The 15,891-nt window shown below is 45.2% G+C and overlaps 1 protein-coding gene across 18 annotated transcripts in view; it reads right to left on the bottom strand.

The window, feature by feature from the left end:
- Positions 1-15,891, bottom strand: part of Rin2 (Ras and Rab interactor 2) — a 216,724-nt gene that overhangs the window by 2,023 nt on the left and 198,810 nt on the right. For all 18 annotated transcript variants that reach the window (XM_087652224.1, XM_087652231.1, XM_087652227.1 and 15 more), the window contains 3 exon segments: positions 9,540-9,845; positions 7,388-7,519; positions 3,033-3,196 (listed from right to left, as the gene is read on the bottom strand). In XM_087652224.1, coding sequence (XP_087508350.1) covers positions 3,033-3,196; positions 7,388-7,519; positions 9,540-9,845 — 602 coding nt within the window.

Genomic DNA, 15,891 nt, shown 5'->3' with positions numbered 1-15,891 from the left:
CAGGAGCAAGCACAGAAAAGAAAGCAGACTCTGCCATTCAGAGGTAAGGGCAAGGCCGAACTGGCGAGCTGCTCAAGGCTTGGGCTTGTCCAGGAGTTTAGTCAGACCACGAAGCTCTTGCCAGGAAAGACTCTGGTCTGTACCTGGACAGCGGTGGAGACTATGGCGTGGACTGAGCTGTCACATGTTAACTCATTGCAAAGGGAAACAACAGGAAGCCTGGCCAGCCCTGGTTTTCATCTTTTTTACATCCATTATAAAGCCAGCTGCCGAAGAGATCCTAAGAGTGTGAACCATATCCAAGGTTGGGAACGGTCCCAGCTTGAAAAATAACCCAAACAGCAGGAGAGTCTGGGGCCCGCAGTTAGCAGGAAGGGATTGAAAACATCTAGACATACCAGCACCCATGATGCTCCATTTGTGCCGTTCTAGGAAGCCTACCCAGAGACAGTAATGCTTGGTCAAACTGCTGAGGTCTGACCACTCTCCCCAGATGGTGATCTCATGTGGTGCAACCTTATATAAGGCTCCCAGTGGCTTGGGATGAAATGTGGGAAGAATCAGGGACGGGATGTTGATTCTGCAAGAAGGCTTTGTAGATGGAGCTGACTAAGCATAACGTGAGGCTGCAGGAAGTAAAAGGAGACTGCAGGCTTGGCATCAAGAGTCCTGTAGGTGCCCTGAGAGGCAGTGAGTCAGTGGTCTCCTACGACACAAACCCGGGCAGTTGGCAAGGATTGTTAACACACACTAGGCTCCCCTGGATTTTGTTATTCTGGGTAGCTCCTTTATTTCCATGTCCTTAACATTGTTTTCCGCATAAAGCAGAGAAGTCCCGGTCAAGTTCTAGCGGCCTCTAGAGAACTTATACATTTTGCTTCTTAGATCCTGGTTGAGAGGATCAGCCTTGCTTCTCAAATGGCAGCCATGCGGCTCTTGGGAAGGACTGTGTACTTCGGACGTGCAAGATGTTTTATATCATATGTAGGGAGGACATTGGCCAGGCTGATGACCCTGCAGAGGGGGAGGCTAGGCCAAGTGGCAGTCAGGTGGAGTTCCAGACTCCCCGATCCGAGCATCTGTCTCAACTGAGTGTGTGCATGCGCCATCAGACCACTCCCCTCCCATTACTGCCACTGCTTTTTCCATTTATTCCAGGACACCCAAAGAGAACTATGGGAGTAGCCTTCCCCACCCCAGTGAGGAAAGCCAGATACCGGCAGCACTTTGCAGTGTTAGCTGCTAAGGAGTACTCTGCTGCGGTAGTGGGGAGTGCTGGGGCATTTGTGTCTATGACCTTTGGATCTGTGGTTCCATTTCTGTATTTTAGTTTTCACTCACAATCTGAGGGCTCAGAATCTCCCTCTTGGGTGGTACTGTGAGATGGCATGCATCTCTCGGTACTGAGATCTCATGACTGAATGAGGTCAGTGGGTAAGGCTCTGCGGTGTCTGGGGCTAGGGAGCCATGGGTCTCTAGATTGGAAGCTTCTGGTAGGCAGTAGTGAGAACAGGAGGCCTATGGATGGCAGGATGTGCTTTTCTCATTACTTCTGATCTCAGAGGGTGTAGCCTTTCAGGACCCCTTCTCCTTGCATATGCAGCATGGCAGTAGCCCAACGTCTGCATGAGCTCAACAATTTACCATGTGGAGGCTCTTGAGCAACATAAGCAGGGTGCGTGTGTGCGTGCGTGCGTGTGTGTGTGTGTGTGTGTGTGTGTGTGTGTGTGTTGGGGGGGGTGCACAGCATGTGTTCTTCCTTTGTAGTTTGTGTGCCTGAAAGGAATTTCTGAGAAAATTGCAATCTTGGAGAAGAACATGCTGACCTTGCTTTTCAAGCATGGGCTCGACTTTGAACCAAGGATTGTTTTCAGAGCAGAGAAGTAGGCAAGAAAAGGCAAGGGAGGTGAATCTGGACGTGGAAGCAAATCCATCTGCAAATCCGTTGCAGGTTCCTGCTAGGGAACTGGTTATACAGCACTTGGAAATAGAGTGCAGCCATGTTCCAGGCTTTCACAGAAGCCTTCAGATAATCATCCAAAGGGAGCTGCACATTGGATCATCATTGCACAGACAGAAGGAAATCAGCAGTTGCTGGGCCGGGGAAAGGCTCTGTCACCCTAGCTTGCCTCCAGGGAGTTAAGGAACCAAACAGCTGCTCAGCTGGAAACATGGGAGGGGCCTGGTTTCAGTGTTCGCCCTCAAGCTAACCTGCGGCCCTAAGAGCTGGGCTGAGACTCCAGGGGATTCCGTTTAGAACTTGAAGGAGAAAGGGGGAGAGTGGTGGAAACATACTTTGTTGCCCCTCCCCAACTTCCCAAAGGGCAACCAGGGTGGGGTGGGGTGGGGTGGGGGGGCTGCAGGAAAAACACTGCTGTTTCCTGAGGAAATTGGATATCCGTTGCCTTTGTCTGGGGGCATTCTCCTTCGGACATTTTGTTGGGTTAGGTATTTAACAGCAGGCAGAACGTTTTTTTTGGGCCTTAATTTGATTTGGTTGTTCTAGGGCAGCCAACTGTGAGCCAAACCTATGTGTATATTTTATGTGGTGATAATTATATTTATGTTGGTGCTAAAGTGAGTCACACTGAGTAGAAACTATATCTTGCCTTTTTTTTTTTCTTTTTTTTTGGCACATGCAGTCTAACTACTGAACTACCCTAACAGGCAGGTTTTGAATTTGTACCTTCCCTCTCCCAGGCTGGCTATATTGGATATCATCCTCCTGATGATGCTGACATGGTGAACTTGTCCTGACTGTCAACTACAGGATCACAATGCAACACAACAACCCTTCCCACTGTAGATATTCAACGGGTTAGATATGGTCAATGCCAATGAGGACAGGGCCCATTGAAAGTCAAGGTGCCACTGTGTACACGTCTAAAGGCTCGGGAGTGACACAGCTAGGCCAGAGGGTGGCTTAATTTTTTTTCTTTTCCACAAGGTCATTCCTTCTGTCCGAGCCAGGGTCTCAGGCAGTTCTACCTTCCTGGAAGACAGAGAAGCAGGGTTGGGACTTGGGTGTGTACCTGAAAGTCATCCACGGAGGGGATAGTCCGGTTGGTGGTTCTCCGCTTGTGCCACTGCCTCAGAGTGTCCCTGGCTTCTGAGCTGAGCAGTCTTGCAGCCTGTTCTTCTTGGAAGTTCTTTATCAGAGATAGAGCCCCATAGGCACTGGTCAAGTAATAGCCTCCTGGAAGGGCAGAGAGAGGAGTCCTTAAGACTGTCACACCGGTGATAGCAATGGAGATGCACCAGCGTTAACGTCATATTGTATACAGTTGTGTTTCGGTATCCTCGGGGACAGAGTCTTGAGTCTGACCCCTGTATACTAAAATCTGTGAATGCTTAACTCTTCATTAAAAAAAAGTCATGGCATTTGCCTATAATCTACGTAATCCTCCCATAAATCTTACATCTTGGTAGACGACTTATAATACCTTGTAGAACAGAAACACTACATATAGAGTTTAGGCAGGAAAAGGACAATAAAAAAGTTTGTATGTGTTCATTGCATTTTTTTCCCCCTAAATATATACAGCTCGTGGTTGGTTGAATTCCCAGGCACAGAGCCTTTTGCATGTGGGAGTAGACGGTGATTTCTCCATCGTCTCCACAGAGGCACCCATCCAACATTGCATCACTCATCTTTCTATTCAAGTATTCATCTCATACACATTTATGGAGTGACCCAAGTCCGTGCCAGGTCACTAGATTTCTAGAGAATCCTAGAGATCGGACAGCATTTCTGTTCCCACACTTAAGAAAAGAGATTTATATGTGAAAGACAGTGGTGTCCCTCTGGGAGTGCCATCAAAATTAATCTCTCCTGTCTGTGAGGAGACAAGCGACATTTTCAGACATCTATGCAGTTTTCTGGGTTTGTCTTAAAAATAAATCAGTTGCTTGCTGAAGAATTTGTAAATGCGCTTGAGCACCACTAGGGGGCCTTTGAGGGTGCAGTAGGAATTCCCTGCACACTACATATTTTGTATTTAAAGACATAATCTGGGGTTGGGGATTTAGCTCAGTGGTAGAGCGCTTGCCTAGCAAACGCAAGGCCCTGGGTTCGGTCCCCAGCTCCGAAAAAAAAAAAAAAAAAAAAGAAAAAGACATAATCCTCCCATAAATCTTTTTTTTTTCTTTTTTTTTTTTCAGGGCTGGGGATCGAACCCAGGACCTTGCGCTTCCTAGGCAAGCGCTCTACCACTGAGCCAAATCCCCAACCCCACCTCCCATAAATCTTATATCATCGCTAGATGACTTATAATACCCCGTAGAATAGAAAAGCTACATAAGGAGTTTCGAGGAAAAAGGACAAAATATCCATGAGAGATCTACTATGTCTTCAAGTCAGAGTTGGGGAGCAGGAGATCATAAGAAAAAGGACCCGAACCCCTGTTCCCCAGAAGTGGAGACACACATTAAAGAGAACAGACATGACAATTGATTCATTCATAGGCCAGAAGGTCATTGCACTTAAGTGAGAAAGAAGGGTCACTTTCAGGGCCAAAGCCTTTAATTGCTCACAGGGAGCCTTGCAGAACTCTCTCTGACCCGTGTGAAATGGTTTCACCTCTCAGGAGCACGGGGAGCAGGCCTGTGAACCACAGTGCTTTGGGGTGCAGGGCCTCATGCATGCTAGCCAAGGGCGCTATCGTTGAGGCATACCCACAAGCCAAATCAGCCCACGTTAGGCTTTTTGTTTAGAGTTTTCCTGACCCCACCATCCACGATTTAAGATCTTTCCAGCGACCTCTGCTCTGAATTATTAATCCTTAGTGTTTGCCTCAGGAACAAGTCACACAAGACTCAGTGTAAAACCCTAGGGGAGTTCGGGGGAATCTACACAGACTACCAGAATCAGACAGACTGTATCCTGGTGTCAGCATTTACTGTGGCTCCGGGAGCTGTGGGCTGGGGAGGAGTTCCTTGGACTTTGAATTTGACTCCATAGCCCTGACGTACGTGCTCAGCCCACTAAGGAGAAAACCTCAAATGCTGGAAACACAGAATTGACCCCACTTTGAAACATGTGGATACAATTAGAGGAAGGTTTTAAATTTCAGCCAAAGCTATACCCCACCATAAGCTTAGGAGCAAATCTATGGTGCCCGGCCTGTAAGAGAGAATACCTGCTTACACAGCAGAAAAGACATGTGACTGGTGTAAAGCTAACCCCAGAGAGCTTTGGACAGGCCACAGAAAGCATGCGTCTGTTAAACATGACTGCAGCTACCCCAATCTCACTGCAGCTCCTCTAGATCCAGATTGGAGGAAGAGGAGCTGCAGTTCAACACCCCACAGCTTAGTCTGGAACCGCAGGCAGCCTGCCTGGGCCATGCTCTCCCTAGGAAGGAAGGCAAGCAGAGTGCCTGTCACAATTCATTCGGAGGAGACCACAGGCTGTTCATACGTCAGTGTATCCTTTTTTTTTTTTTTTTTTTTTTTAATTCTTCTTCCTCACAGGGATTCCTGCAGGTGAAGACAATCCTGCCCATCTGTCACCACGCAACGCTTATTTCGTTCTCCTTCAAGAAGGCAAGCTTGAAAGCTGGGGCCTCGCTCTGAGGCACTGCCAGGAAAGGGGGCAGGAAACGGTTGTCTCTGTCCTCAGACCACAAGACGTAAGCATCTAAGCACACACTGTCAGTAACAGAAGGGTGATTTTCTAAGGGAGACCGAGACACTCTTTTCCCCAAAGCCTCAAGGGGTCTTCTTGCTAGTAGAAACCACTAAAATAAACCCCAAACCGCAATAATCACATGGCGGGAAAGGGGTGGCTCCACACTGGAGCTTACAAATATCTACCTCGGTGCCTGGACAAAGCCACACTCATTTTCTTCCTGCCCAGTCCCAGGAGTGGGAAAAGACACTGTGGGATTCATGGGCTCATAACGGAGTATCTGGGTCCCTGGCTGAAATTTCATGAAATTTCATGCAGAGGAAATGGTTGGGTGAGACAGAGGCGAGATCATTCACAACTGCCTCTGCTTGGGGACAGCATGAAGGATACTTATCCCAAGTTGGCAGTGGCCAAAAAGGAATGGGGCGGGCATGTCTTAGGGACCAGGGAGAGGAGGTCCCTGACAGGAAAAGCAACCCTGAAGATTCAGGAGAGGACTGAGGACGTTAGAGGACATTCTGGAGATGATGATGCACTTAATGCCCTCTGTGGGAGACTCCTAGGTGACGCAAACCCAGGGCATCCCAGGCTGAAACTCAACTGGAACAGAGAAAACACAGCTGTCCCCTTACGGTCTGTCTGGGTGCCCATGGGACTCCTGAAAATGATTAACAGATGAGCACGCAGGCTGGGATTTGTCTCTTTCCAGAATGACCAGCTTACAGGACACAGGAGAGCCCCAGCTCTGGTTGCCTTTCAAGGTCGTGAGCTACATGGTCAAGCATCTTCATGATACAGAAGGAGAAAGAAATTCCTCTGTTAAGACATAGGCAGGAAGAGACTGAACCTGAACACCACGGTAAACAGAAAGCAAAGAAATGCTCATATGTTTAAAACAATGATTCTTTTTAAAAAAAGGCCAGCTTTTCATTGATTTTTAGTGATAACAATAGCAGGTCGGAGCTGAGAGCTGGCTCAGCGGTTAAGAGCTCTGACTGCTCTTCCAGAGGTCCTGAGTTCAAATCTTAGCAACCACTTGGTAGCCCACAACCATCTGTAATGAGACCTGATGTATCTGAAGACAGCTGCAGTGTACTTATATATAATAAATAAATCTTTAAAAAAAACAGGTTATTTTTTATCAGTGTAACTATTCTTTAATAAAAAGCCAGCGACTTTCTAAATAAAAGAATCCGTATCTTTTTTAAAATGATGCCCTTTTTTAAGGGCAAGGGCTGTGGTTCAGTGATTGGCTCCTTGCTTTGAACAAGAAGGCCCTAGGTTCAATCCCTAGTACTGAAACAAACAAGCAAACAAATGAATACATACATACCAAAAAAAAAAAAAAAAGGGAAAATATATTCTATTGAATGTTTAATTCTACTAAGTTAAATTTTTATTGTCAGACTTGGTTGCATTTTCTCCTTCTTTAATTCTAATTTTTCTACAATGAATTACTATTACTACTGTAATTTTTAAAAGGTCAGAGAGCCATAATTTGTTTGGGGGAACAGGCTAGCCTCAAACTCACTATTTAGTCAAGGATAACCTTGAATTTCTGATTCTCCCAAGTGCTAGAATTAGAGGCATGTACCCAAACACCCAGGCTAGTATATAGTTTTAAATTAAAAAAAATGGCTAACTTTATATTCCATGAGTTTCATCTCAAATTTAAAATGGGTAACCCCCGCCAACCACCCCGGCTCTCCCCCAAAGGCTTGCTGCCTTGTTCCTCTGACTCACTCAAGAGTATATTACCTTCTCCATGCAGCAGTGATGGGTCTAGGAGCTCCATCATGTACTCGATTTCAGTGTCCAATTCAAGCATATCACACTGAGCTATGACATAGGTCAGGACCGGCAAGAAGTCGTCCGCCCCGTACATCCTCCCTAGGATCAGGAAGAGAGAGCAAGGCGGGATATTTTTATTTATATTTTTGTCTTTCACATCCTATTTGCTGCTTTTATTAGCCACCACGGAGTCATGCTGGGGAAATGTGCTACTTATAAACAGGCGTGGGAGTTCCTGGAATCCTACCTACATGGTCCTCGAGTCTACCCACTGCTTTCTGTGACCAACCCTGGCTCACATAATAGATGTCTCTGAGACAGTCAACGCAGCTCAGATTTTCTTCCCGTTTTTAAGATTTGTGCACTAGAACAGAGTGCTTTTAAGTGTTTTAAGCTGTTAGCAAGGCATAATATAAACCCCGAATAGAATGTTTTCTTAGGCTAATTCATTCTGGTTCAATGTCTTCTGTGTACATTTATCACAAATGTAATGATAGACCAAACTTACATCAGGAAAAAAAATTGCCCTCTGCTTGATGTTCATGTTATTTGCTTGATTTATTTAAATGTGTTGATGATAGTAATTCAGTACATTGTTGACAGCACCTGATCAATAGCAATATATAGGAAGAAGAGGAAGAGGAGGAGAAAGGAGGGAGGGGGAGGCAGAAGTCCTTATTTCTTGTGGTGTTTGCTTGTAATGGTGGTTCTTAAATGGGTTGACTTTGCCAATTGAGAGCACACTTGACTCTCTCTGGAAACAATTCTCATGATCACAGCTGGAGGGAGGGTGAGGGTGCAATTGTATCCAGGATGCTGTTAAGCTTCCCCACAGGAAGTGGGGCAGCCCCCCACAGCAAAGATGAAAATGTAATCCTGAGAAGGTATTATTCTGGAAATTTTTATAAATGATCTCGTGAGCTTCAGAGATACATTTCAAATTTCAGAGGCCTTGTCTACAGGCTGGCAATAACTCAAGGGCTCTGTGTGTGTGTGTGTGTGTGTGTGTGTGTGTGTGTGTGTGTGTGTGTGTACATGCACACAGAAGCCAGGGGTTGACATTAGGCGTCGTCCCCAATTGCTCTCTTCTGTATTTACTGAGGCAGACGTCTTTCACTTGGAGCTCACCTATTTGGCTCCTCTAGCGAGTCAGGTTACCCCGGGGATCCCCTTTTCTCTGCCTCACGAATGTGGCTTGTGGGTAAACTGCCACACACATCCACCCAGTATTTATGCTGGAGATCTGAACTTTGGTCTTTATGCTTGCCTGACAAGTGCTTTGCTGACTGTACCACTCCCCCCTCCCCCCAGGTCCCAAGGGCTCAAAGGTTAAAATCCTCACTTAGTCCTCTGTACTGTATGCACACATGCGTTACCATCCACTCCAGCAATGGGTAACAGAACCTGTCACTCCAGCAATGGGTAACAGAGCCTGTGTGTTCTCTCTGTGGTTTTTCTACTATGGCAATTTCTGTCAAGAAAAAGGTTGGTCATCGCCTACTCTCTGAAGGCCTGGAGCAGGGTGGACTCAGTCACTACCCATGAATCATCGGTTCTTCTGCATCTTTAGGGAAGAGCCAGGGAAATTCTGAGGACTTATTTCCTACTTTATAGTTCTTTGATGACTTCCGATCACATCGCTTCAGCCTCATCCTTACCAAACACTCCAGATTTCTCATATGCGTGCTGTAGATTATCAGCATAAACACTCGTGGGCCAGAGTGTGGCAAAGGTTTCACTAATATTCCCATTGCATTTGGAGTTCAGATCGAGTTGCCTTACCTAGTTCTCACACTATGGAGGAGAATGTCATGTGTGTCAACAGATGTGGGAACCGCAGGGTTGAAGATTAAAACTGCCAAAGTCCCTCAAGTAAAGAAAATCATTTGCACAGGGAGGGTAACAAATAAAAAAAGCACTATGCTGTACTGTCTTTAAGTCAGCGTTATAGACAACTCTTACTTGTTCCTTATCCACGTTCACTGACTGAGCTATTGCATGAGACTCATTTGACAAATCCCATCTATTGCATTTGTATAGGCTGTGAAACCGAGAGACTGAAGGGAGCGGGTAGTGTAATTCAAATTGAAAATCTGGACCAAATGACAGGCTGCCTCACCTGAGTTGTTCTCCATGACAGTGTAGATGAGCTTACAGACCCGTAGCAAAAGCATGACTTTCTTTTCTGGCGAATACATCTTCTGCATGGTCATGAATTTCAGCTTGATCTTCTCCAGCTCCATCAAGTCAGGGGTTGGAGCAAAGACCCCCAGCTCCTGCGGGTTTCTCTGCCGCACAAGCTGTAGGTTTTCCTTGAGTTGTTTCCACGAGCCATCAGCCGTGTGGAAGTCCTTCAGCATGGCCTCCACGTGGCCCTTGAGGGGCTTCAAGATGCATTTGTGCATGGCCTTCTCCAACACCACATCTGCCAAAGAAAAAGAAGCTACTGTGACCACAGTCTGAAGACAGGATGGTTGTAACTGGTGCTTTCTTGGGATACAGATCTGTGACTCCACAAGGTCCTCAGAAGAGAAGACAAACACATGATCAGGATGTTTAACATCTGACAGACTACAGACAGAACCACCATGACTCACAGCGGGTAAGGTGACCTTGCCCTGATAACACTGTCCTTGCATAGACTCAATAAAACAAGCAGGCTTATGCTAATCTCCCTACATTCAAGCAAATACTGCAGCAGACCTTCTGATCTAGGTGTTCTACTGTCCTTTCCTGTTGATGTGGCATCTGGTAGGATTTTCTACCTTAAAACAAAACAAAACGTGTGTGTGTGTGCCTGCACCTGTGTGAGAGCAGACACATGCTGGCAGGAACAGGGGGGTAAGAGGACAGGCTTGGGTGTCCACACTCATCTCCTACCTTATTTGAGGCATGGTCTCTCCTTTGTGGTTCACTGCTGTACATGCCAGGATAGCTGGCCTGCAAGCCAAAGGGTTTTCCTATAGTGAGGGTGGGATTTTGGATTTTTGGATTGGGTTCTGAACCAAAAACGTCCTTTCATTTGCAACAAAGGACATCAGTGAGGCATCAGGTGAGACCTGAATATGGCCTGCAGCTTTGGTAACCTAAGGGACCCACATACAGTGGGGTGCTCCCTCCCAGAACATTCCCCCTATAAGGCACAAACTATACCAAACACCTATTTTCACAGAGAGATTCTTTATTAAGCTGGCAAGAAAAGTAAAGTGGATGTTTTCTGGCAGAAAACAGCAGCAAATGACCTTGCAGGTGTGATTTTTTTTTTCTTTTAAAGAGGAAAAAAGGGGAGGTCTGTGTTAGGATGGGCTAGGATATGGTGGTATGTTTTAATTGGCACATTAGTTAGGTGAACCAAAGGGGCTTTTGATTGCTGGCCTTGAACACGTTGATAGGTAGACCTTGGTGATCAGCCTTAGGAGTCTGGCATCAGAAAGTGTCCAAATAAGGGAACAGACCTTGGTGGCTGACTTTAAGGATGTCATCTATGGCTTACAAGGGAGAGAGAAGTGGGAAGGGCAAGGCCTGCTGGCGCCATGTTTGCTATGCTCAGGTTGGCTAGACCCCCTCAGTAACTGTGGAATCACAGCTTCAATGTCGTTTTTTCGCCAAGTTTGATAACTACACCGAACTTTGCAGTCTTAGCTTTGTTTTTAGGAAACAACAAACTATTGGGGTAAAGGGGGCAAAATGCCTGTGATGAAGTCTCTAATGGTCCAGAAACAAAGAGGGCTCATATGTGTGCATGTGCACTATGCGGATATACAGAAGGAAGAACAAAGTGACTGTGGCAAAGGCTGACACTTCTTTGTATTATTTGTGCAATTTTCCTGTAAGTGTCATACTGTTTTAAAATGAAGAGTTTAAACGTTTAAATTTCTATGGAGTTAGGAAAACCTTTAGGTATGGTAGAGTTAATTTCCCTCCTTTTCGTGGTCACCCAATGGAATAGCTTCCATTGTTGGCACTCAGATGAATGGTAACACAAATCTGTGTCTCTAGACTGAAGATAATTTGCACAGTGATGAATTCTCTGCTTCTTCAGAGCCAGTTTTCTCATCTCACATGCTACAATTCGTACCATCCCACCCTAGTGCTACCATGGTAACTGTCTGATATAGGACACCAATATGGTTTCATTCTGCAAGTGCACAGATCCACTTACATCTAAGATTAGAAAGAGCTGGGTTATTTCTCTGGCCTCTGAAACTCTTGATATTGGGTCAGATCATACTTAATTCATATTCCTATCTATTATTAGAAGTCTGGGGAGGGGTGGGGAGTAATCTAAGCCAGCTGTGCAAATCACAGAACAGCTTGACTGTACCTCTGAAGTCAGTCTAGAGGTTAATGCTGACCCGAAGCGATAAGATTTCCTCAGCCTAGGTTTTCCTCTTTCCTCCACTTCCACACTCTTTGTTTAAAGACAGAGCGTCACATAATTAAAGACCAAAAGAGAAGCACCAGGAGTTAAGAGTAAGAAGAAAAGCAAAGCAACACATTTCACGTAAGACCTTAAACAGGTTATTTCATTTGCATTGGTCCTGACAATGAACTTATGTGATGTCATAGCTTCTTTGACCTTACTCTGTATGATCGTTACAAAAAAAAAATTAATAACAGCAGTTGAGTACTTAGATGAGCTAAACCCTGTCCAAATACTTTACCTAATTATAACCCAATCCTTGCAACAGCTCCTTGTTTTTGCATAACATTAATACTATGCTATGCATATTTTACAGATGAGGAAGTCCATAAATATCTAATGGTTTGCTTGAGGTGATGTGACCACTCAGAACAAGCATTTAGGCAGCTTTTCAAAGTAAATCATCTCCTTTCTCTCTCTCTCTCTTTTTGGCGTGCTAGAGATCAAGCTCAGGGCCTTGAGGATAATAAGCATGTGTTTCTTCCACTGGAGCCATGCCCTCTGCAACTCCAAGTGAATGATCTCTTGTTTTAAATTCCAAGTCACTTTGTAAACAATGACCAGTTTGCCTACCTTGTTCAAGGGTTCTGAAAGTGGCATTCATAAATACCAGTCACCTGCACCTTGGCAGATGGGACACCAAGGAAGTGGGTTGGCCATGCCAATCATTAATTAGGAATGTACATAAATGTCCATAGCTGGGCTATTCATTATTGCTCCAAATTGGAAAGAACCCAAAGCCTGGTCCAACAGAATGGCTGCAATGGGATGTATTCACACTATGGTATATTACAATGGGACTCAGACAATGGGATACATTGAGTCAATGAGGAAGCACAGAGCTCCACAGACAGCATGGGTGAAAGAAACTCCCAGATACCACACTGCGTGTGAAAGAGACATAATAGGCAAACCTCCCACAGTCTTTCACCTCAACAACAACAACAACAACAACAACAACAACAACAACAACAACAAAATATAGTACATAGTTTGCCAATGGTTCAGAAGTCAGGTTGGCAGTTGCCTTTGGGTAGGAACCAACTGAGGGGCCATGGGGCCACTTTGTTATGTGTGAGGAGGATAGAAAAGTTTTGCTGCTAGATTTAAGAGGTGCCTAATTTGAGTGTCCATATATGAGATTCAATGCTTAAGACTACTGTGCTTTATGTATCCAAATACACATATAGACAGAAAACAACTGAAGACCAGCATGGAGTTTTTACTTCAGAGCAATGTGTAACTTCAGAATGAGCCCGGCCACCTCTGTGCCTGAGTATTATACAGACTATCTCCAAATGGCTCTGGGCTGTTCTTTGTGGTGAGGACAATGGAGGGTTCATCCCAGCAAGCTGACCAGGCTCCCTCTTCCATTTATCCATGTGGCCAGGGACCAGTGCTGGCCTTGGTTGTAGTGTGGCTCTGGGAATTTGCGAGGAGTAGACCATTTCCTTAAAGTGAAAAGTTTGTAAGAGCTAGAGGACCGGGACATCTGCCTAGAGATAGTGTCTTCTTTTAAAAAAGAAAAGGAGAAGGTGGGGAGGAAGAGGAGGAGGAGGAGAGGAAGAAGAAGAGGAGGAGGAGGAAGAGGGGGAGGAGGAGAAGAAGGAAGAAGAGGAGGAGGAGAAGGGGGAGGATGAGGAGGAGGAGGAGAAGGGGGAGGAGGAGAAGGGGGAGGAGGAAGAGGAGGAGGAGGAAGAGGAGGAGGAGGAGGAGAAGAAGAAGACGACGACGACGATGACAGATTAGGGGTGGGTGGGGAAGAAAGGGTAGATCTTGACTTGAAGGAAATTCTTAAAGAATCAATAATAACAATAATAATATATTTTAAAAGAAGTCACCCAGCTATGCAGTAAAGAAATAAGTCTCTACTAGCTTCACCATGGATAATATGACCGAAGTCTGGTCACTCACTGTGGTGCCACTATTGACCTTGTTTTCAGGAATCTGAATTTGTCTAGGAATTTCCCCGAAATACGTCTAGCTCAAACCAGTTGAAACCAGTGACTCACTGCCTAGGAATGCCAGGTGTTTGATGGGTGGCTATTTGCTACAAAGGGTCAAATATTCCATTCCAAGCTGCTGTTTTCTGTGCAGGTGGCCAACTGCTTCATTTTCCTTGTCTGTAAACACCTCTCTCCACACCTTAGGACACCCTATCTGTAAGCACCCACACACCCTTTTTCTCCTCGAGAAAGTGGATTTGAGATTTGGGACTTTCCATCTCCTCGTATTTAGCAAGCCTGTGAACAAACTCTTTTGCCAAACACGGCGGCTTCAAACATATTTGATGGCCAATGACAGTATTAGGCATTTCTCTAATGTTATTTTTATTTGTTTGTTCACTCGTTCTTTTTAAAGACCATGCTTTAAAACTAAGACTTTCTTTTCAGGACTGTGCTCTTACTGTCCACCTCTCCCAAACCCTTAATAAGAGTGTGAGGAGGATTTGAAATAAAAGGAAGGACCAGCAACCCACTGAGTGACCCCACTGCTTCTCTCCAGCAAGAAACCAAAGTTTCTGCTCTTAGGCAAGAGAGCAAAATCATTTGAGGAACATAAGACCTCTCAGAATAAGGCCTAACCCAGACAAAAGCCAAACACAAAAACCACGGCTGTGCTCACAGCTCTTGTAGATTACCAACTTGTTCCTTTCTACTGTTTTGCGTCATCTCTGGGTGCTTTAATTCCAACATGAGAACCTCAAATCATTCCTAGTAAAGAACAGCTCTGCACGAGGCCTGAGATATAATCACTTCACAGAGGAAGAGATCCATGTTGCCAGCAAGCAAGAGGGAGAACCAGGATTGCAACCCAGAACACCTGTTTGGAGCTGGGGACCGAACCCAGGACCTTGTGCTTAAGCGCTCTACCACTGAGCCAAATCCCCAACCCTGCTTCAAGGGTTCTTGATGGTAAGATGGCTGCAGCTGTACTCCATCAACAGAAGGCACATATAACAGGAGAGAACAAATATCCATTAATGAAGAAAGAATAGCCAACCACTCTTTGATGATCATTTTCTCCCTACGTTTCTGGTAATAAGACACTAGAACAGCTGGGCTTGGTGGTACATGCCTTTACAATCCCAACACTTGGGAGCAAAAACCGGTTATTCTTTGTGACTTTGAAGTCATCCTGGTCTACAGAGAGTTTTCAGAAAAAACTTCATGAAAAGACTAACAAGCTAAAGAACTGTTTGAACTGTAATATTTTGGATTTTAGAGACCATATATTAGTTGTACCCTCTGAAGGACTCAAACTGGAAGCAAGGTTTGTGAAAACAGGGGTCTTATCAACTGGTCCTGCAGACTATCCGAAGTGGGAAGTGGCAAAGACTATGTTGGTTCTCCTGGCCTCACTGTATCAGTGTAGTAAGTGGTACTACAATACTCCATGTGTTGGCCTCTAGGCAACAATTGATTCACTCTTCTATGAAGAAACAGAGACAGGACACTTGGGAGAAGGCAGCATGGGGATCAGAAGTTCAAGGCTAGCCTCAGGTATGTAGCAATCTAATGGTCAACCTGGGCTCCATGAGACTTGTGTTTCAAAACAAGCAATAAGAGGAGAGAGAGTCTTTCCCTTTTCTGTCTATCTGAGCTACAGGATATATTCAAAGGGTAGAGACAGCAGAAAAATCACCATCTGTTTCTAAAACACACTAGCTTTGATTGTAAGCTTTCTGTTTACCCACTGCTTACCCAGACAGCCATAAGAACCCCCGAAGAAAGGGTGAAATCCAATGAAACCTGTCTTAGAAAGAGTATTGGAGGCCATTACACCAAGGAGCCAGTCCAGCTCCACCTTAAATGGCCATGACCAACTGACTTTACTTTTTTACTGGATAGTTACTATTCAGACTCTCTTCAGAATGTTCAGAATGGTTCATGCAATGTCATACATGAACCATTAGTCTGAGCCTGACTGAGCTGGTGACTATTTAAATGATACAAAATGGTGATTGATATCCTTCAAGAGACTCTAACAATAACCAAAGTCTCAACAAATAACATGGTTGGGAGTCCTTGTCTTAGTTATTTCTCTA

The sequence above is a fragment of the Rattus norvegicus genome, chromosome 3 (genome assembly GCF_021556685.1).
Source record: "Rattus norvegicus strain SHRSP/BbbUtx chromosome 3, alternate assembly SHRSP_T2T, whole genome shotgun sequence".
Lineage (NCBI taxonomy): Eukaryota > Metazoa > Chordata > Mammalia > Rodentia > Muridae > Rattus > Rattus norvegicus.
This window is presented reverse-complemented; position numbering and strand designations above follow the sequence as displayed.